At 27.3% G+C, this 23,634-nt stretch overlaps 1 protein-coding gene across 3 annotated transcripts in view; it reads left to right on the top strand.

Moving 5' to 3' along the window:
- Positions 1 to 23,634, top strand: part of LOC136986550 (dipeptidyl peptidase 4-like) — a 185,397-nt gene that overhangs the window by 116,196 nt on the left and 45,567 nt on the right. For all 3 annotated transcript variants that reach the window (XM_067284110.1, XM_067284109.1, XM_067284111.1), the window contains exon 9: positions 19,139 to 19,308. In XM_067284110.1, coding sequence (XP_067140211.1) covers positions 19,139 to 19,308 — 170 coding nt within the window. The remainder of the gene's footprint in view (positions 1 to 19,138; positions 19,309 to 23,634) is intronic.

Here is a 23,634-nt window from a genome sequence, read left to right as displayed (position 1 = left end):
AATATATAAACACTTTAAGAAAGTAGCTCAGAATTTCTTATTGATTATTTAAAATGGGGGATGTATTGATTCAGGAATGACTTTCCAAATGTTTTTTACTGTTTTAATAACATCTGATACATTATTTACACATTTTTGTAATAACATAAATTATTGCATGTTTGATTTTGTTAACTCACACATGTTTACATTAATATACAGTACTCAATTTGTAATTTATTTAAAATGTCAGATAAATTTTGGGATGTTTTTAGGCTTTTTTTAAATATACATCTTACTTTCTTAATTATTTCATTAAAAATATATAAAAAAAAGAAATGTGTTTAGATATTATATTCTGCATTGTGAATTCTTCTCTAATCATGCTTAACTTATGTAATTTTTGTTATTTTTTTTAATATATAGGAAAATGTTAAATTAAATTTACCGTACTTTCTGGCATATAAGACGACCCCCGACTTTTGAGAAGATTTTCCTGGGTTAAAAAGTCGTCTTATACGCCAGAAAATATGGTAATAAAAATATTTTACTTAATATAAGTAATATTAAATGCTAATACAGTAGAGCATCGATTATCCCCCCGATCAACCGTCACATCGATTAACCGACCGCGTTTTAGTCGGTAAATTCAAATGTTTGCTAGTGATGTGGCACTACAATATTTGGCTATGTCTTGGGTACTTTAATATTATTTTTGTTAAATTTTTGCATGTTTTAGCTGGAAACACTGGCTCAACCATGAAAGGGAGGCCAGTATTTAAACCAGGCTTATATTCTATTTTTTCTCTATTTCTGTATTTATTTTGTGCAAAATAAAGAAATGATTTAACGATGATTATTATTTTAAAAAAAATTTGTTAGGCTTAACATTGATGAAAATTCAATGCGAAGTAGGTTAATAGCGATATACTAATATGCTTATTACATGGGATATACTAATATACTAATAATGTATTTTTTCATACTTTTCGGTTACCCGTTTTTTCAGTTATCCGACCAACCTCAGTCTCCAATTGAGTCGGATAATCGATGCTCTACTGTATTTTATAATTGTTTAATTTTTTCTGGAATTAAAGTTTTTATTAGCAAATTATTTAGAAATCAAAACTTAAAATATTAATTTTGTAAAAATACAGTTAAGAATTTCTTTAAATAAAAAGTGAAAATTTTTCTTTTATATATTATCATTAAAAATTGTATAGTGTAATTTTAGAAATATTCATTATGACTCCAAACTATAAAATTCTGCTTAGAATTTAATACGAATTTGATTTATGTTCAAATATCTATGAATGTTTTTTGTATGAAAACTGTTTGATAACAGTATTTTGATTTACAATTTTATTACAAATATTTTACTTCAGTTTTGATTTGCTAATATTTTTATTCTTCGTCCTTATATGATTATCAATCTGCTCTTATTTTTTGCTAAAAGTAAATTGATGATTTTAGATGATTGAAGTTTTCTATTTTCATATATTTTTAAAAAATATTGTCGAGAAACATATTATTTAATGCTTTTAAAAGCAATTTAATGCATTAAAAAACATTAAACAATAACTTTTTATTATCCAGTTGTGATTTTAAAAATTTATCATCTCTGGAGGTTTAGATTCGTCAGTTTTACTTCCTTTTGAATATTTTATATGCAAACATACTTTTAATTCACTTAAGAGTGAACGGATTTCATCTCATTTTTATATTAGGAAATATATGGGTATAAAAGAAATTGTTATATTTTTTCGTGAAGAATGTAAAATTAATCTTACATTTTTTATAAACTTTCTTGTTATTGAATAAATAATTTTATTATGATTTTAAGTGGATTATGATTACTGGTGATGATAGCAATATTATGCTATCATTTAAAATTTATTTATTAAAATATTGAGGTTTAAAAATCTTATTTTCTTTGTGTTTTTATTATTAGAATAATTTCATATATTATATATATTTTTTTTATTATTTAGGCAAGATATAAATAGAAAATTCATTACTGTAACTTGTTTTGTATTGAATACATTATTATATTGTTGTTTAATTATGAGTTGTAATTATTTAATACAAATAATTTTATTTAGTTCATATATAAATTAATTAATAAACTAAATTAAGTTTAAATGAAAAATTGATTAGATATAAAGTTTATTTTTACTGAAATAAAATGCTTTCATACTGGGAATGTTTTATTAAAAAATAGATATAACAATAGCTGATTTCACTTTATCTTAGGATAAATTTAAGTGAAAGCAATATCTTATTAAATATTTCATCAACATAGAAAAGAAAATTAAAAGAAATAAAAGATAAAAACTGTTAAATTAATATAAAAAATAAAAGTAATTTGCAGCAATGTAAGAAGTTATAGATAGTTTACCATATTAGATTTTCTTTTTGTGTTTGTTTGTATGTATTTATATTGTATTTCATAATTATAAATATAAATCTTTAAATGAAGTCTTAACATAATATTTTCTAAATGTGATTATATAATTTTGAATGTGATGTAATCTTAATTTATCAAATAAATTATGAAATAGTTTTTTATATTATAAAAAGTACAATGTATTTTCAGCCAAGTACTTATTATGTTTTTATATTTTATAATATAAGAATTTATTAAACAAATTAAATTTGAAGTGTAGATGGAAATTTAATATGAATATACATATTAAAAAACTTATTTGATTAGTATTTTCAAATTTTTATATTGATTCACTATACCTGAAAGTAAATATTTGAGTGTTTAAAGAACATTAATATCTTTAAATTATGTAAAGTAAAATTTTAGATAATGATACTGTTATAGACATATTACACATAAGACTAATATTTGCAGTTTTATATTTAAAATGATAGTTATCGACTTATTTAATGAAATTATAAGTGAATTTTATCAATTAATTGCAACTTGATGTTCTTTGAATGAAAATTTTATGATGATATTTTTATTAAATTTTTTTTTTACTTAATACATACAATAAATTCTTTTCATTTTATGAATTCTGTGAGAAAACACTATTTAAAACATTACTTAAGTATATTGTATATGTTTTAGATAACATTTTGATATTTTAATTATTTTTATGCAAAATTTAAGTGAATGGTCTTCAGTAACAGCCATAAACTAAATTTTGTTGCAATCCAGCAAACGTTGTAGCGATCCAAGATCAAATATTTAATGTGTCTTTTAATTCAATATAGGACGAATCAATCAATATATATTTTATATATATATATTATGTATATATTATATATATAATAATATTTGTCATAATATATTATATATATTATGAAAATATATTTAAAATTTCTTACAGTGAAAAGATCAATATCAATATGTTTATTTTGTTCTAAATGTTAAATAAAAACAAAATAAAATTAACCTGAGTAAAAATTTAATATTATGATTTAGATTAAAAATTGAAATGTAATCTATTCTGTTTATTTATAAATGATTTAAAAATAAAATCTAGAATGAGAATTAAAACAATATTCATTAAGACAACATTTAAGTCATCTGTTATAATATATAGATTTTGAATTAGATCATAGTGATCCAAAAAGACTGCGTTTCGAAAACATTTTTGCTTGAATAAAGCAATGTTAGTTTTCAGTTGTTTTAAGAGAGTAGTTATGTATTTAAAATAAGTGATAACTTATTTATATATGCAAAAAACCATAACAAAAATAATGTCAAATATGTCAAAGTATAAATACTAAAAATTATGATTATTTATGTATGAATGTAAATTGTTAAAATTTTCAATAACAAAGTTATGAATAAGTTAAATATACAAAGTCTAAGATAATTTATAGAAATTTCTGTTGATAAAATAGTAAATATAAATATAAAAATGTCTGTCATTCATATTACTGAATGATTGTGTTTTCATTTTTTTTCATTTATTTGTATATTTATAAACTGTCTTTGTCTTTAACACTGAATTCAGTTTATTTTTTACTTATATCAGTGTGGGCCACACTATCATTAATATATAAGGGGCAGTCAAATGAAAACAAGACAGACTATATAACAAGTGTGGTACAGAAGTTGGTAATGCAGGTAGGTGTGTGTATAGAAGTGCCCTCTATTGGGAATCAGGAAGGAACAGCATGAATGTTCACTGCTGTGCCATTTGTCTGTTAGACGTGCTCAAAGTGAGGTCGGCAAGTCGTGTGTGCATCTGACATCACTATGGAAACCCACTGCTCGTTGACTTTCTGGAACACGGCGCCACAATTAACGTGCAGCGGTAGGTGGAAACTTTGCAAAAATTGAAGCGTGCCGTCAAATCAAATGTCCAGGAATGTTGACAGACATCATCGTTCTGTTGCAGGATAATGCCCGCCCACATGTTGCCGAGGTTGTTCTGACTATGCTGCAGAAGTTTTGCTGGGAAGCCCTTACACATCCTCCATACAGCCTAATTTCTCCCTGTGCGATTTCCATATTTTTGGAGCCCTGAAGAAAGACATTCATGGCCGTCGATTTGCTTCGGATGAAAAGGTGTATGCCTGGGTACAATCATGGTTCTGTAGGCAACTGCAAACATTTTTCTATGAAGGCATTGACTGTCTTGTCTCACAGTGGGATAAATGTATTAACAGTAATGGCAATTGCTATTGAAATAATAAACAGTTTACTTACTTTTTTTCCATCTGTCTTGTTTTCATTTGACTGCCTCTTATATATTGTTATGTATTAAAATACAGATTTATTAAAATATACCTTAGAACTTTTTTAATTATGTATTTATTTTAATTTTATCATTTGCCTTTGTTCCTATTAATTCAATTTAATTAAAGCTGAGTTTTATTAATATTTTAGAAATATTTTTAGCTAGCTTGTTAGTGCATTATAAAACATTAACAAATTCGATAAGCTAAGGATAATTATAAGTTATGACTTAAAATTAGTTTAACTTATATAATTATTAAAAAATTAATAGAAAATAATTCTGCTTACCTCAAGGGACAAATTTATTTAATAATTTATTAATTATAGTATTGTAGTAAATTGTTATATTGTATAATACAGCTTTGTTAAATCCTTTAAGTTTAACAGGATTAAGTTTATTTTCAGTCATTTTTAATAGCCATCTTCAGGCTACAATAGAATAACAAAATTCTTAACTGAATGGAACAAAAACTGTAGAATATGAGTTCAAATTTATTTCAAACCATGTTTAAATCTTTAGAATATTATACAAAAATTGCATTTTGGAAAAAATCGTGACATTGTCAAAAGTGTGTTATTGACCTTAACCACAAAGTTGGTAAAAAATTAATGTAACCAACATAACAGATATAATATGATCTTAAAGTTAAAGAATAATAAATTGTGATTCCTTCTATTATTGTATTTCATAATATAACCTCCAAAGTAATGAGATAGTTCCTGCATCCTTAAAATTTCTGGTTTTGTGTTTTAGTCTTGGCTATTTTCTTGTGAAGGCTTTTAAGCTTTGATTGGAAGTTGTAAGTTTATATTCATTTATAGAGTTTTTACATTCTATGGGAAATTTATTTTTACCATGCTTATTAATTAAATTTTCTATTTTCTTTTGGCAGTAATCGTGCATATATGCGAGACTCATGATTTATAGTAGTACTTCAAGCCTGTCTATTACACTGGAACAGTGCATATGTGCTCTCTTAATTAAAGACAATTTGAAATGGTATGGGTCATGTGAAATGTTGGAAATGATAAGTGGGATGCAGTTTGTTATCTAAATATTTTGTGCTAATACAATCTTTTCAAGAAAGGAGAATGTAATATCTAAGAAATGTGGCAAGAAGTTGCTTTCTTGTTCTACATCAAGTTTCAGTCTGTACTTGTTATTATTTATTTCCTTTAATAACTTTTGTAGATCCAGTTTCTTTTCTATATAATTAACATGTCATACCTGTATCCAGTGGTGATATTCGAAATATTTAACAAAGGGTTCGCTAGCAAAAAATTTTTCCCTAACAATCACCGACAAACAAAATGGAAGTTTTGACTAGAAATAAATACAATACCTTTTCTTTCTTTCTTTTTTTAGGCAGAGAAATTTTTTACCCCGAATGGCACTGCTGATAATAGACAGATGTCATCATCTCTCGAAATACAATATCCTTTTTACTTCGCTGTCCATAGCCCGATACGTGTTCCACAGCCATCTTGTATTATCTTGCGCGCGAGATTATGAAATCTCTCTTATGACTGGATCTAGTTCTAGAACTATTGGCACAACATGTGGTCCGTCTGTTGTCACAACATTTCAAGAACTCTCTTGAATCAATCGCGATTAAACCTCGTTTCGGTCGAGAGAGATTGCACCAAGGCATAGTCCCCGACCTTGCTCACAATCTAGATTGAAATGCTCGGTGCGAACGGGATATAAGGCTCTAGTGTAGTAGTATTACAGAGTATAATACGTATATTTTAATATATTTTTTTAAAAAAACAAAACCACTAAGAAATGTTCCGTGTGTTTAACAAGGTTCGGGAAACTGAAAATTTTAACAACGGGTTCGGCCGAACCTGTGCGAACCTGCTGAATATCACCACTGCCTGTATCTAGTATACATTTTTGTGCTTGGTATAAGTTGGAGGTATTGAATTTTTCATAGTTCTTATGATCGTTCTCATAATGCTTAAGAATGAGCTGTCCACAGCACACTACCTTGCTGTAGGTAGATATTGCCATTAAATTTGAAGAATGAAATGTTATGTGTGCTACTTTCAATATTTGAAAATGGTGCAAATTTGGGTTTTGGATGTAATTGAATAGAAAAAAAAATCCCTTAAGTGGCAGAAACATGGTCATATTCACATGAGGGGTACAATGAGTCAAAGTACTCTTTGTTTATGGTGATGTTGAGTAACTTTTTAACAGTGCTTATGGAGACATATACAATATAACTGTGAAGCGTCAGGTTGTCCTTGATAAATCTCTACAGTGTGTTTTTGCCAGCAGCACAGCACCATATTGCATTTGCTAAAATTTACAAAGTGGACTTCCAAGTTTGATCTGTCCTTGACAAATACAAATCTCCCACCATCTGGATCATATGTGGTATGATGTTTGAGCAAGAAAGGACTATTGGCACAACATGTGGTCCGTCTGAAAAGTTTGCAAACTTTCTAAATTACACACTAATTGATAATTGAATCTGAATGCAGCTTGCACAACTCTGTAGCGACAAGTTTTATATACTATCTACTGAAAGCAATTTGTTCCATCTTTATTTCTGTTGTGTTACATTCATCTATGTAAACACATGTTGATTGCATTTTGCCATTTTCTTTAAGTGCAAGTGGATGAAGAGCTTCTGGGACGGGCTAGGTCTGATGAAAGTTTCATGAAAAAAACATCGTCACTGGGATGAGTCATGGGATGAGACATGGAAACAAAATGTCATTCATCAGAGTGGGTGAAAAAATTTTCACCGTGACCCAAAAAAGGCATGATAAGTTTGGTCAAATGTGAAGGTCTTGCTCATTGTTTTGTTTGATTCTGAAGGTATCATTTCCTACTGTATGAATACTATCTGGAGGTGATGAAATGTCTTCGTGAAACAGGGAGGAAGAAAAAACCAACTGATCAGAGAGAACAGCATCATGACAATGCACCCACCTGCATGTCTCTGCTGATAACAGGATGTTTGGCCAAGAAGTTGACACCTCTTGTTTTCCAATCTTCACATTCACCAGACTAAGCCCCAACATACATGTTTTTGTTTTCTAAATTAAAATCTGCTCTCAAAAGTTGCCATTTCAAATCTATTATTGCTATTAAGGAAAATTTACTAGCGGAGTGCGCATCATCCCAAAAGAAGCATTTCAGGAAGAGTTCTTTTCATGGCATAAATGCTGGATTTGGTGCATAGAGTCGGGTGACTACTTTGAAGGCAACAAAACTGACTAGCTTCTAGGTAAATGCAAATGACTTCTATTTGCAAAATTTGCAAACTCTCCAGACAAACCCTGTATGTACTCTATTCATTCTCTCAGATGCTTTGTTTAGTGGGGGTGTTCTGAGTATTTATTAAGTTTTTTGGTGTGTTTATTTTGTGAGTATTCAGAATGATTATTGTATATGTGATTTTGTTTTGTTTGTCAATGAATGTTGTTATGAATGTTTTTGCTATATATCACTGATTACTAAATTTTTATAACATTTAACTAAAATTATCTCGAGTGTTTTATAAATTGCAATATGCATGCAAAATTTTTTTGCAAGTGTATAACATTAGAAGATAATAATTAGTAAATAAATATATATTCACTATTCATTTTATATTTCTTTCATTGTGGTTGATATCTCCTTGAAAAATCAAACAAATATCATGTTAGAATGATATATCTTAACTGCTGACTCATTAAGTATTATTTTGTTTCTTTTATTTATTAGATATAATAATAGTTTTCCTGTTTAATATTTTTTAATATTAACTATAATCTATAAATTGGCAACATTTAAAGGTTCAAGTGATTTTTGTTATGTTAAGCTATTAAACACCCTTTCCTATTTTTAAGAATATTTGCAGTTAACGTCAGTATTTTTAAAATAATTTATAAAAATATATATATTGTATATAAGTTTTGATGAGATTCAAGAAATATATAAAAATGGAATGTTTTATTTTTGTAATTTTTGTCAATTTTGTATTACTGTGATAGTTAAATGAGTGAGTGAACTTTAATTACAGTAACACAAAAAAACCTTTCACACTTTGTTTCTAGCAATTAAATCACTAAGTACAAACGTTTTCGGCCGTTTTGAATGGCCTTCTTCGGGTACAGTAAGGTCGGTTGGAACGTCGGTTAGCAGATATTTATGTGATGTCAGTGTTTATGAAGGTTTCTTCTTACAACTGATGTCACGTAAATATCTGCTAACCAACGTTTCAACCGACCTTATTGTACCCGAAAAAGGCCATTCAAAACGGCCAAAAACGTTCATACTTAGTGATTTAATTGCTAGAAACAAAGTGTGAAAGGTTTTTTTGTGTTACTGTTTTTAAGTAGTTCTAGTTTTGTGTGCAGAGAACTTTAATTAGAAGTGAGAACTGAAATTATGATTTGTAAATGGATGAAGTTTAAATATTTATATTATTAATGACAAAATAAGAAACATAGTTGACATACGAATTAAATAGGCTAATAAATATGTAGAAAATATTGACTTTTTAAAAAAATACTTTGTTAACAAATCTAAATCATTTTTGACAAAACCATTGATCATACAATATATGAAATGAATAACTTATAGAATAAAAAAAAAAACAAAACTGTCAACTTACATCTGTATAATTTTTAATATTTTTTATTGTATTTGGAATGTCTTAAAAGATTAATGATTATTTTACAACATTTGTCTTCATCAGGTAAGTTTTTGTCAAATATGGATTAATCTTAGTGAAAAATAACAATAATTTATTTTCTTATAGCTACCTATATATATAAAGTTTATTTTTGACTCATTTATTTTTATTAAATATTGTAATTAAAAGGATAATCAATACATAATTAATCCAAAAGTTGTATGTGTATAAATGTTTGTTTTAAATAAAATTTTTTGATTATATTAATATCATAAAAGAACAATTGAATATCCTAGAAATATAAAATGCAAATTTTGTTATGCAATATTAAAAAAAAATAAATAATTATATAGTAATGGCCATGGAAATTGTTTCACCTGTAAAATTCTATAAAAATGTTTGTATTTTTTAAAAATTTTATTTGCTGAAAACCTGCAAGAAATCGTAAAGATTATATCTTTTATCACATCAAACAAGAGAACTCTTCTTATTGGCTGACAAAATTAATGCAGCAATGTTTCCAGTGGTTGCATCATTTTATTGATATAAAAATCCATAAAGGTGGTTGCTTTTATAAACAAAATGGAAAGTTTTCAATGTGCAATGTGTATAAGCACGTTTAATCCATGCCCTGAAAGATGCCAACTTGATTTGCTTGGGATTGACAGATTGGCGTGGGATAATAATGGACTGAAAGCAGGGTTTACAGTATATGTCGGTCCACATCTCTCGTTGCTTGCATGTGATGGAAATGTCCGGGAAGTTAACATTGGTATTGCTCTTTTGGTCAAGCTGTAGTGTTAAACCATAAGGGTTATCGTTGATCTTGTTTAAAAAATGTTGCAGGTTAGGTTTATTTTGCCAAAGTATGAAAATGTCATCAACATACCTAGCATACAAAATTTGTTGTTTGCTAAAAAAATACAATTTGTTGTTGAAATTCGGGTAGGACGGCATTTTTGAGTTGACGCAATACTAATTTGGAGAACTAAAAAAAGTTATGATTAGTGCATGTGACTGAACTCCAAGTAGAAGTAAATGGTTTGATCATTGACCTTCCACAGTTTTTCATGAGAGACATAAGGACAAAAGGATATACAAAACTGCCTGCAAAGTTGTAAGGTGTAGAGTGGTTTTTATTTCTTGAATATTTTACATAATTTTGGCTGATATGATAGTCGTTTCTTTTAGGATGATCCAAACATTGTTTTCCATTGTAAAAGCAGCCAGGGCAATGGTGAGGCAGCCAGGAAAGTCCTTGGCATTCCTGAAGAGACCACTCACAGTGGAGTTCATTCTATAGGCAATCCTGATGTGGTTGGCAGCTCCTAGGTCTTTATGAATCTTTCTTAGTTCATGATTGTATCTGATAGTTATGTATTGTTTTGTGCCACCTTTTTAAAGTTCAGATGTATTTCATATTTATTAATTAAGTGCTTGATCATGATTGTTGGATAGCCATGCCCCCTGGCAATACATTTTATATAATCTAGCTCATTTATTCTTGGAAGAATTGTGAAGGTCCTTTTGACCAAGGCTGTGAAGGCTACAGTTTTGAAAATGTACAGGTCTCAAGATTCAAAAAGGATGAACAATGGGTGGTAAATATGTTTTCTATAGACCTTTGCAGAGATGTGTCCTTCCTGCAGAGTTAAGGATGTTGAGGAAGTAGTCCAACAGTTTGGCTTTCCTGTTTAACTTGGCTATGCATGATGGAGGCCTTACAGGTTATTATTGATGTTCCATAAAATCTTTCTAAAGTTGGGATTTTGGCACAAATTATAAGCACATTATCAATTTATCATGTGTATAAAACAATTTGGTTTTCATAAGATAGGTCACAAAATACAAATTTATACATGCTACCTGATACTGGGCTGCCCATGGGCACACCTCTATCTTGCAAGTAAGACTCTCCTTCAAATATGAAGAAAGATGAGTGACATATGAGGTGTGCTAGCTTGAGAATATTAGAATGATTTTATCTAATGTAATGTCTTATGATGATAAAACCAACAAATGTTGGTTTTAACGCTGTAAGCCATAATGTTTCAAAAATTGTAAATACTTTCGATAGTTTACAACTATTCTCTTTAGGTTGATTTCATTAGACTAAAATCAAACAACATTTTTTAAATATGAAAAATCTTGTTCAATTCCACTCTAATGGAATCACCCTAAAGAGGATAATTGTAAACTATTGAAAGTATTTGCAATTTTTGAATGAAACATTGGTTTTAATGCTGTAAGAGAGAATGTGTTACATTGTAACATTACACTAGATCATTATTTGGCATGAGGCACAATTAACTTACTTATCTCAAGAATGACTTTTTTGAGGATCTTGGACATACTTGAACAGAAAGTCCTGAAGATTACAAAAGCATGGTTTGATCTTGATTGATGGTTGTAGAGACTTTAAATCACACACTGTAATGTATTCATCATTAACTAAAGAGATGTTACCAAATCGTTTCATCAAGGTTTTGGGATCTGTTACAGTTTGGTGATAGGTATCAGTATTGCTGGTTATGAATTTTTGAAAGTTCTTAATCTTTATTGTGTGTGAAGGAGACTTGTTCATTACATATCTAAGAAGTGTTCCTAACACTTCTCCCACACCGGGTTGTATAAATAGAAAAAAATTAAATACCTTCTAAAACCGATAACCGGTGCGAACTATTTTTTTTAAATGGCGAACGTTTTCATTGCCCCTCCTGGGCTCTTCCTCAGGCCAATTCTGGATTTGATAATCGAACAGCATAAAAAATGGAACGTGTTCCGTAATTTAAACGATCGAGTACGTTGGGCAAGTGTTCCTAGTTTAAGGACCTTTACAAAAGCAAAACTTTGAGTGCAGATGGGGCAGGAATGCTGGCCATGTACATCCTTGTCCCCTAAGTTGTGAGCTAGTTTCATATTGGTTAAACATATGACTATTATGTAAAGAGGAATGCACATTTCCATGTATTCATTTCATTGATGTATTGTAAGATGCTTTCCTGATATGACTTACTTTCTTTTTATTAAGACTATATCCTTGGATTTGTATACTTTAATAGCAACTACATTATTGGATGCTAACCATTTTTTAGCTGAGAGGATAGAATTCCATACAGACACATGGGCTAGTTGAAAGGAATAACGTTGTGGAATGGATGATGTTCACAAGGTGTTTTATAGATGGAAAGCCACTTTAACTTTGGGGAGTAAAACATTTAAGGAACATGCATTTTCTGTAAGAAAGTGATTACTTACTATTGCCAGGCTACCTATTCAATAGAGAATAATGTTCAGATCATCTTAAAAGAAGCTGTCATCTTACATCTAACATGGGAGTTTGCCCACCTCAAACATCTGGCTGCCTTGTATATTTTCAGTTTTTCAAGAAGATCAATGGCCATTAATTACAAGGATATAGAGACCATCTGCCCTGCTTGAAAGTCTTTTACAAAGTGTCTTAATTGAGATTCTGCCATCTCTTTCCAGTATAATCAATATTTTATTTGAACTAATACATCATCTGTTACACACGGTGTTGCATTCAATTACATCAATGTTCTTTTTTTATTTAAAAATTATGTTCTAATTATTCTCTCTGATCAAATTTAATATGTAAAACCTGATGATGACCATTTAAGGTTGTTAAAAATGTTTGTCTGTTAAAGTATATTTTTTGCTGCTGGATTTTGGGTGTTAATATTTGTTTGAATTTTATCCAGTTGTGAGTCATTTATTTATATCAACAAATGATGCTAAGTCTACAATTTTAAATATGCTTAATTCAATTTATAAAAATAGCTTAGAATGAATATTGTTTTTAGAGAGTTTGTAGAAATACATGATTATGTTGTAAATGACCAATGTATTTGTTTTGTGTTTTGTTAATAAAAAATTTAATTACGTCTTTTCAAACAATTTTTTGATTCACTCTTATATTATGTAAATGCTTATTGATTAATTTTTTAAAATCAAGATAATTCTTTCTTGATCACTCTGTATTATCTGTAAAGAATTATATGATATTAAAATGTATTTGTTTTAATTTTTTAATATTGGATTAATTATGTATGGTTACATGTCTAAATGAGTAGTTCTGGAAGAAATGATCAGACAGTGGTCCAGGTAGTGTAACTATCAATGCATCTGCACAATATGCAAGAATTGCATGTTTAAGTCCTGCTTCAAACCAGAAATTTCTAAATTAAATTAATTTATTGTAATTATTAAAATTAATATGAGATGATGGCTTAACCATCTACCTCTAATCAAATTAATTATTAATGTAGCCCAAAAGTAGGCCAATAATTTTGGCAAGATTGTTTGGTTTAATTGTATTGATAGTTCTGAAACATGCTGTTAGTAGAGATTATTAGATAAAACTAATAAATAAAAGCAAAAAATGTATTGAAAAATAATAAACTTTATGCTAATTAATATTAAAAACATTTTTAAACAACTTCCCCCCTTAAAAATATCTTATTTCCCATAGAAACTTGCTCTGAATTTGAGAATTACTAGTCTATATAATTTATTGATTTTAATATAATAATTTTAACTTTTTAATTATTAAGAATGTACTATATTTTTCAAAATTAGTATCAACTTATAAAATTATTGATTTATAGGTTATTATTGAAGAATATAAGCAGTAGCTTTATGTGGTGCTTTTAAATTAATGAATTAGTAAGATGGATAAAATTAATTGAACTAGAACTTTATTAGAATGATTGTTTTGAATATTTAAAATGATAATCTTTAATTTTTTCTCTGTCCACACCCCCAGAGTTTTATAAATGCATTCTCATATTTCCAATAAAAATATGTTTATTTATTTATTTAATTGAGGAGCTAAGATTGTCTTATGTTCTCATGTGCATTTGCCTAACTTAAATGTATATTAGCTTAAATGATTACGAAATAAAACTTATATATAACTTATCTATATTCATTATATTCTGGATTAATGATTTATGACAGAAAAAGGCATATAATTTTGTATTTAAGTTTAATATAAATATGTTTATTAAGATCTTATTTAAGAAAATTAATCTTTCAAGCAAAAGCAAGAAAAAAATAAAGAACTAAAAAGTTCAATTAAAGAAAATAAAACTTTTATTTTCTTTAATTGAACTTTTGTTTATTTTGTTCATTAATTGAAGTAAAAAATAAGAAATTATCCCTCAGAAAAGATGTCTTGCTCCTTAGGGGCATGCACCCATATTAAGAACTTGTGATTCAGAGCCATGTTTTTTTAACTCCATTGAACCAACTATGAGGCAAAATAGTTATGAATATGTGGTAAATTGGCATTATTAGTTTTTACATTTTTTTATATTCATGTATTTAATAGTATAATAAAATAGAAAATAAAAAACAAAATTTGTTTTCCATTTCTATTCATAATAAAGATTTGTAATATGTTTTTATTAATTTGTTGTCAATATGATTTTCTAAGAGAAATGAATGCAAAAATATAAATAAGAATTGTAATTTTAAATTTTAAGTTTTGTTCATTTATATTTTAATAAATATTTAAAAAAAAGTACAATTAATAATAACTAGTGTGATTTTCAAACTAAGGAAAAAATATCAGACAGTTTAAGTATGGTGAAGTTTCCTTCCTAAACTCTGTCCTGAGTTAGTTTTCTGGATTAAGCATGACTTGATGTTGTTCTGATGTAGGTTTGGTGAAAGCACACCTCCACACTCAAGATAGTCAGTAATATACAGTTTATTTACAAAATATACTATACAAGTTGGAAAACACAGTAAACACAAAGTGTGGTGCCTCATATTCTAGTTTGGTTTTTGGGAATGATTAGGTTCTGGAGATGCCTTGGTCAGCTTGTGGAGTTGCTCTACTGCACGGTTAGTCTGGTCTCCAAACTTACCTGTTTCTGAGATAGTTTGCAAGGAGTACGCTTTCTCTCTCTCTCTTCCTGAGCTCAGCAGGTTTTCCAAGTGCCTGAAATGAGACTGGAACACCTTCCATGTTCCAGTCTCAAGCCCTTTCTCTCCTTCCCTCCTGCTTGCCCTCCAATTTAAGGAGTTTTTGGATGGGAACTTCTGACCAATTACAGACCTTCCTTGTGACCAGATTTCACCCAGGTCTTCTTGAATCGGATGAGGGTGAGCTTACATTCACCTCCATCATTCTCCGATGTGGGTGGTCACCACTTGTTTACTCCCTGGAGTTTGCCACCTGGCAAGTTGTTTACACAAGGACCACCCTTGGATCCAATTAGCAAAGTTGGCACTTCCTTTTGTTCCCGTACTGTTTACCGGCCAATACTTTACAGGTACTATTGTGAAAAAAGTTAACCAGAGATCTAAAAATATAAAATTTAGTAACACTTCAAAAAATTTTTTAGCAAAATTATTCAATTAATCAAATACTTAACTTGTTTAGTCAAATCTATTTTAATAAATAACGTGGTTTAAACATCAATTCAATTGGTTATTATTATTATACTGTACAATGATTAAAAATATTTCATTTTTCCATAAAATTATACCCATGTTTGTCTTTTTCTTTCTCCTTTCTTTAAATGCAACAGCACAATATCTTTAAGTTTAGTTTACATTGATTATTTTGTTCTGTTTTGTTTATTAATTGAAGTACAACATTAGTGAAGCCTATTTGACTTACAGAATTGAATTCATTCTCAAAATTTTTATAAAACTCTGCCATTTTCCATTAATTGCAGTGAAGAATCCTAAAATGTAATAAAAAATTGGGGTCCATGATTTTGTTTTTGAGATACGATAGGGTCAAGGTAACAATGTACATGTTTCCTGGCATGAGTGATTGTGCTTAATGGAATTTAGGGGTGGAGAAAGAAAGTATTGCATGCGCCTAATGAAAATGGGTGCCAAACAAACAAAACACAAAAACAAACCAGTCAAGCTGAACAAATGTAAGGATTACCTGTCTGTGCCGAGCAAGTGTAAGGATTGCCTTCAACTGTTTTGTTTTGATCACACATACATACTCTTTCTTTCTCTTTCACTCTCATATACATATCCATACATACGTACATACCTTTATATACATGTTCAAACATATGTTAGTGCTTAGGTTAGATGGAGCGAAAGATAATTTATATGTACTAATGTTAATTAAAAAATTTTTAATTACAAAAATGGAACACTGTATCTCACTTCTATTACAATACAATTAAGTTGAAAAGTGTTCATAGTAATCATTTAATTGTTGATCTTCAGTCTTGATAAATAAATTTTTATGAAATCTAATAACAAAATAGTATAAACAATAAGAACATGAATTGACATTCATTGATATTACATGATTATTATCTAAATGATTTGAAGAAATTTTTTGTAGCAGAAAATTACATCTGCAATTAAATATTTAATACTTGGCTATTTTACAAAATTTTAATAAATTTTACTTCAAGAAATTTATAGTCGTAATTTTAATATCATTAAGATGCTGTAATATGCTTCATAAAGTAGATATCATATTAATGGAAATAAACCTGATATCTGTTTTTTGTGTGTTATAAATTAGACTATAATAACAAAATATTAATTTGTGATATTTCAATGCAATAGTGAAGTCACTCTACATATAATAATATATATGTAGAGTTTATATATATATACATGATTATGCTTATCTCTTATAGAGGCTAGCAGTAATGACTGTGAAATTTTATTAGACTAATTTTAAATTATATGGAGATTAATAAATACTCTGTAAATGAGGTAGCAAATAAAAATATCTAGAATTGAATATTTTATAATAATTTTAAGAAATTAGAATAAAAATTGAAGTTGTTATAAGATGTATGATTCTATCTGATTTTAATTAAATAAATTTGTTATTATTTATACATCTTAAAAAATTAACTCTGTAAAATACAGCAATTAATCATTTGGTTTTAGTTTAGTTTGATTAATGATGTATTTATTAAATTAAGTTTAAAAAGTAGTAAAGATGTATCTGGCTATTATTCTTTATTTTCAAAATAACATTTGTTAATTTAACAATTATTTTAAAAATAAAATTTGAAGAAAAATATTTAACTAAATTGTTTAAAAATATTCCTATATAAGATATTTGAATATTATTAATTAAAATAGCATGAATAAATTTATATTCAAGATCCTTTCTCATATATCTGAAAAAAATTATTTATTTTAATATTTATGAAAAGTAATTAAACTAAGAAAATGATTAATTATATTAATTTTTTTAATATAATTCTAATATATTCTACTTTTGTTAATGGATTTAAAAATAAACTGAGTATTATGAGGCAAGTAAGCAGTGATCTGAAATGGATATACTGATAATGTTTATTTGAAGTTGAACAGTTATTTTATAGAAGTAATAAAATTTAATCTATATAAAAGTATTTAAAATATTTTTTAGATGTATCATGTTTTTAATATAAGAGAAATTATGAAAGAGATGTGGGGGTTGGAGCTGTCAAAGATATTACTCAAGTTTAGGGTAGGGTCCTGTCACCAAGTGTGTTTTGTTGGCCACACCTTCGATTTAGACAAAAAACAAATAGTTAAGGTGTGAGGGTAAGAGTCACTCCGAAGTACAGGAATGAGCTTCTCAGGAGGATGAATGCAGAGTCAAGTACAAATAACAAGAGTTTATTATCAAAAAACAAAGTTTTGAACAAAATTATAAAATACGATTTAGGAAATTGGCCTATTTCTATCTATAAAACGAGGGGGTACCTAATGGGGGTATCCAAACTGTGTGATTCACAACATACCAGGAAAAGGGTTGTCTTCTCTTCTTTCTTCACTTTCTCTTCCCATTCTCTTCTTCCTTTTTGTCTTCTTTCTTTTTTACTTGGTCTTTCACTAGGTCCTTCACTAGGTCGGTTGTCTCTTGTTCGGCCAGTCATTCAGTCAGTCTCTTAATTCTCTCTCACTCTCTCAATTTTGTCACTTCTTTCTATTTTATTCTTTGTTTTTGACCAATCATGCTTTAGTTGAAGTAATTTGTAAAATGTATGATTGGTCATCTAGTGGTCCTCCTCCTCTCTTGTCCATGAAGAATGATGTGCGTCCATGTGACATGGATAGCATACCGTCGGTCATATACCACCATTGAAGGAAAAGATCAGGGGGATGCCCGTCAAATGACGGGCATCCCCCTGATCTTTTCCTTCACATGTGAGGTTTATAACAGTTAATTGATAAATTTTTTATTTTAATTTGTTTCTCTAAATTATTTTAAGTCGATATTACTAAAAATTTGGAAAGGAGGGGGCCCTAAAATTGGAAAAATAAGCGAAATCCCTTTACACCGTTACTTGATAGATAAACAATCTCGGTGTCACGTTTACATACCCATCTTCTCTTCATGTGGGTCCAAAGGGCGTTCTGTCTTCTGATATGTAACAGTTGTTTTTTTATACAACCAGACAGAACAAAAAAGGATATAAAATAAACATAGAGTTTAAAATACAAAAAAAGTCTAACTGATTAATTAAAGCAAATACATTATTAGAAAAAGGATTAAAATAAAGTGATTAAATCTAAAATTATACAGATAATGTAAATAACAATTCACAAATACACATATATATATGTATATATATATGACATTCAATAACAACAATTTTGGGGGGGGCAATGATGGGCTTCACAGAGATATTTTGTTGTTTTTGTTTGATTACTCTAATAATAATAAATAATATTGTTACTAGTACAAGTTTTTTTTTATATTATCAGTAAATAATATTAAAAAAACCTAATATGTTTTTAATATTAATTTAATTAATATATTATCACAATGTTCTTAAATTTTGTATAAAATTTTTTTATGTAGAGGAAATCTTAGGCAGTAATTCTGCAATATGGTGGTCACCAGATGGATCTTCTATTTGCTTTGCCTCATTTAATGATAGCAAAGTTGGAACATTATACTATAATTGGTATGGTGATTATGGAGACCCTAGCAATATATATCCACAGCTTCAACGTCTGCATTATCCAAAGGTAATATTTTCTATTTTTTTTCTTTTACAAATATAATTGTTTATTGTTGTTATAATATGGGAACATATTATGTGTGTGTTATTTGTTAATACCAATTTTACAACTTTTTTGGTATATGTACTGAAAATGTAATTAGAAGCTATATTTAATAAAAGTTTTTTATAAAAGTTTATCATAAATTATTATTTTAAGAACATATGACTTTGAAATTTAATATTATCAATTTTAATTGTAATTATTATGTGAAAATTAATTATTTTTATAAATTTTATATTGGCACACAACGCAATATTAGCTAAAAGCAAAACCAAGAACTTTTAATCGTACATAGAATAATGTCACAAAATTTCACTTTTGCAGAAAAAAATTACAAAACTTACAAAATTGCCATTGAAATAGTGTGTTGTTAAAATACACTTTGATTTAACCGATTTCATTGGAAAGTAAAAGATAGTGTAAAACTTTTATACTTAAAGCACTTTTTATTGGTTTATTTTTGTGAAATCAAACGGCTTTATTTTTGTATTTTATAGATATATTTTATTGTATTATAATATTATCAAAGGTATTTATTTATAGTGCTATAAATATATAATTTTAAAAAAGTACAAGTTTTAGTGAAATTTAATTTTTTTTACTTATTATGTACTATTTAAATTTGTATTTTTTGTAGTTACTAATTAAAATTTTACTATTATACATGAGACTTTTTCTTTGCTATTCTATAAGAATAGCAAAAAAAGATAAATATTGATAAAAGTTTACTTTCATGAAATACTATTTTCAGTAAAATACTCTGTGTAATTTATATTTTTTATTTTTCCTTTTTAAGCCAAGAAATTAATGAAATCTTTTGTGTATCTTCAGAGCTACTTATTTCTTGATTACAAGTTTTATCTTATATACTGAAATTTTATTTTTATCTGCTTTAAAGTTGTTATTTTTGATATTTATATATTATAATTTTTGTTTCTTCAGTCAACACAAAATATCCTAACTATTTTTCCTTAAAAAGTTGTTATTTTTACATTTTTATGACATATTAATGTTGGTAACTTTTTACTTTTCTGGCTCTATTATATATAACCAGAGGGAAAGTATAGCGATCGGTGAAAAAATAACTCCCCAGAATGTTTGCATTTTTGGATTCGGTACATGGAAATGCTGAGAAATGCAAAAAAAATTAGGGGTTTTATCTGTATGTATGGATATTTGTTTGTGTGTGTTGGCACAATTTTGTTCACCCACTTTGAAGCTTAATAACACTTGTGTTTTTTTTTGTCGAAAATGCCTGAAATTTTGCAGGGCATTTTGTGTATTTAAGTGAGGATCCAAGTAGATCTACTCTTTAAAATCCGACTTCGAGTGAGTTAAAAACAAATAAACGGAAACGAAAAGATGTTATACTTTTTTCATAACTTTATTGGTACTATTCCCCAAATGCATTTCGCCAAGCCTCATCAGTGGGTAAGTAGTTTCGACACTCTACTTACCACTGATGAGGCTTGGCGAAATGCATTTGGGAATAGTACCAATAAAGTTATGAAAAAGTATAACATCTTTTCGTTTCCGTTTATTTGTTTTTAACTCACTCGAAGTCGGATTTTAAAGAGTAGTTTTTCTACTGGGAAAGTTAAGCAACTCATTGCTGCATTTTTTTACATAAATTATTAATATTACTAAAAATTTATTAGAAAATTTTAAACATTCTGTAGCCATGAGATATAAGAAAACAAAATAGAAAATATATTACATATTTAGTAAATTGTATATGTAATATCAGTTTCATTAAGTTAAGATTTATTTATATTCTGGTTTTTTTTATTGATTAATATTAATAAAACTGATTAATACCCTCGATACAAAATTAGTACAATTAATGAATACACACTGTCGCAGCATTAATTTAGTTTAATCCAAATGTACACAAGTACTTATATTACCAATATTTTATAAATGCAGTCTTCAGATGAAATAGAATGTATTTAAAATAAGAGCAAAATTTATTAATTTTGTACACTTATTAATATATTAATTGTATTTATTAATTAAGTAACATAACAAAGTGTATTTATTAATTGATTAATATTATTGATAATGGTGAAAATTTTTAATTAATTTACTATTGGAGTTTAATTATGGAGACTAATTTTCAGTAAGCAAAATCTTTATTATAATTTTTAACTTTTATGCATTTTGAATTCTTCAAAAAAAAATTTAATGAAAATGATTTATAACCATGTTAATTTTTACTTTCACTTAATTATCATTGTTGCATGTATTTCTAATACAAAAGTTTCTATCTGTCATATCCATTTTTTGTTTAAATTATTAATTTGGTGAAATAGTTTATAGAATATCATTTACATATTTTATCTGTTTTTATCAAATTTCATATTTTCATTTTAACTCTTAACTTCTTTGATTGAGAAATGTATTAAAGACTGACAACATATCCTTTACTCAGTAATTTATTATTTGTTAACTTGAAATATTGTAAAAATATTCAATATTTCATATTCAATATAAATTTCTTAAATGTATGTATTCCCATTTTAATTATTTTTATTTAAGTAATTGAGGTAGAGCATTGGTGGTGATTATTCTATTTACAAATCATTCAGTTGCTGATTTACTCCATTATTCTTCAGTCTTCATAATCTGTTTTATGTATGTATGTATATATATATATATATATATAGAACATATATTGGGTGTATATATATATACAACATAAAAAACATATTTGGTGTATATATATATACACACACCTAAACCAACACCAACTGAAATTTGCCTTGTCAATACTTCTCAGTGATGGTAGTTATATTCTGTTTTTCTATATATTGCAATATTGAATGTTTATTCATTCTATAGGAAGAAATAAAGCAGGAATAAACAAAACTAATGGAATCTTCTATTATCTTTGTTTATTTTGGTTCTTTTTTTAAATTGCTTATATTTGTCATTTCTAGTCTATCATCAACATAAACTTACTTTTCCTGTTATCATTATCTTATGTCAAAAAAAGGATCAAAGTCAAATTTTGAAGAAAGGAAATCTTTATAGTATTATTTACATACATCTTTTTTTTTACTTTACACTGCTTTTAAAAATTGATATCTTCTATTATTGTTACTTTATAAACTTTAATAATAGTATGCAAGAGCAATATAATAGCAACTCTATATTCTGTTTTTTATTGTCAGTTTTCTGGCAGGGAATTTATTGAGGTCATCTGAAGGTGCTGATTAAGGATAAAACTAAGTCATTAGCATTTAAAAGACTATTAAAATTAACATATTTAATTTTCAGACTGGTGATAATCTTGCTAATTTTTACTGTTTCATTAATATAAATTAAAGAGGAGACATAAGAGATAAGAAATACTATACAACTGTTTCACTTTTGAATGCTTGTTCATTTTCACTAAGTATTGTTTTAAAACTTTTCCTTGTATGTCAAAAATAAAACTTTAAAAGGTTTTTAAAGTTTATTTTTAACTAAAAACTTTTTAGTAGAATTAATTAATATTTTTACATTATACTTTTATATAATTCACAAAGCTTTGGATTATATCATTAATGCAAAAAAACAACATTAATTATATTTATAATTCAAGCTGATTCTACATTAATATATATATATATATACATACATACATACATACATACATATCACATAATGCAATAACAAATTAGATTGTTTATGAAGCTCGAAAATAAAAAAAAAAGGTAAATTAACTGGTGTTGTTATTCATTTTTTTGTACTGAATGAAACAATGAATAATTATAAAGATACTATAATACTACTAAATAATACTATACACATAGATTAATCCTTTGCCATTATGATTTTGAATTGGATATGGAAAGATAGCACACATCAGTACCTTATGTAGTAATATTTATCATTCTCTTGATAATAGGATAACTTAATCAATTATAGCTTGAATGTGTTCCTAAGTTGAAATTTATTATAATTTTTCTAAAGAGATCATACATGTAATGTCAATATATTGCCTAATAATTTTGTTCTTGAATAATAATAAGGGAGGAAGGAAAGTTTAGAATTTTTTTTTTGATAATAACAATAATCAAAAAGGATATATTACTAGATAATCTGTTTCTAAAAGCATATAAGATGAAAAGAAAAATGGACATAGATTGATGCTAGAGTTAGCATCCTATTTGCTTCCTAATAACAAAAAAAAAAATGTTTCTGTTCTAGTAAATACGTTGATTTCTTCAACTTAACAGTTTAATTTTGTATTGTAAAAATAATTGTTTGAACTGATGAAAAATTATTAAAAATTTTTTCATTTGA

The sequence above is a fragment of the Centruroides vittatus genome, unplaced genomic scaffold, assembly GCF_030686945.1.
Source record: "Centruroides vittatus isolate TY-2023 unplaced genomic scaffold, ASM3068694v2 scaffold_1152, whole genome shotgun sequence".
NCBI lineage: Eukaryota > Metazoa > Arthropoda > Arachnida > Scorpiones > Buthidae > Centruroides > Centruroides vittatus.
Note: the sequence above shows the minus strand (reverse complement) of the source record. Positions and strands in the feature narration are given on the sequence as shown.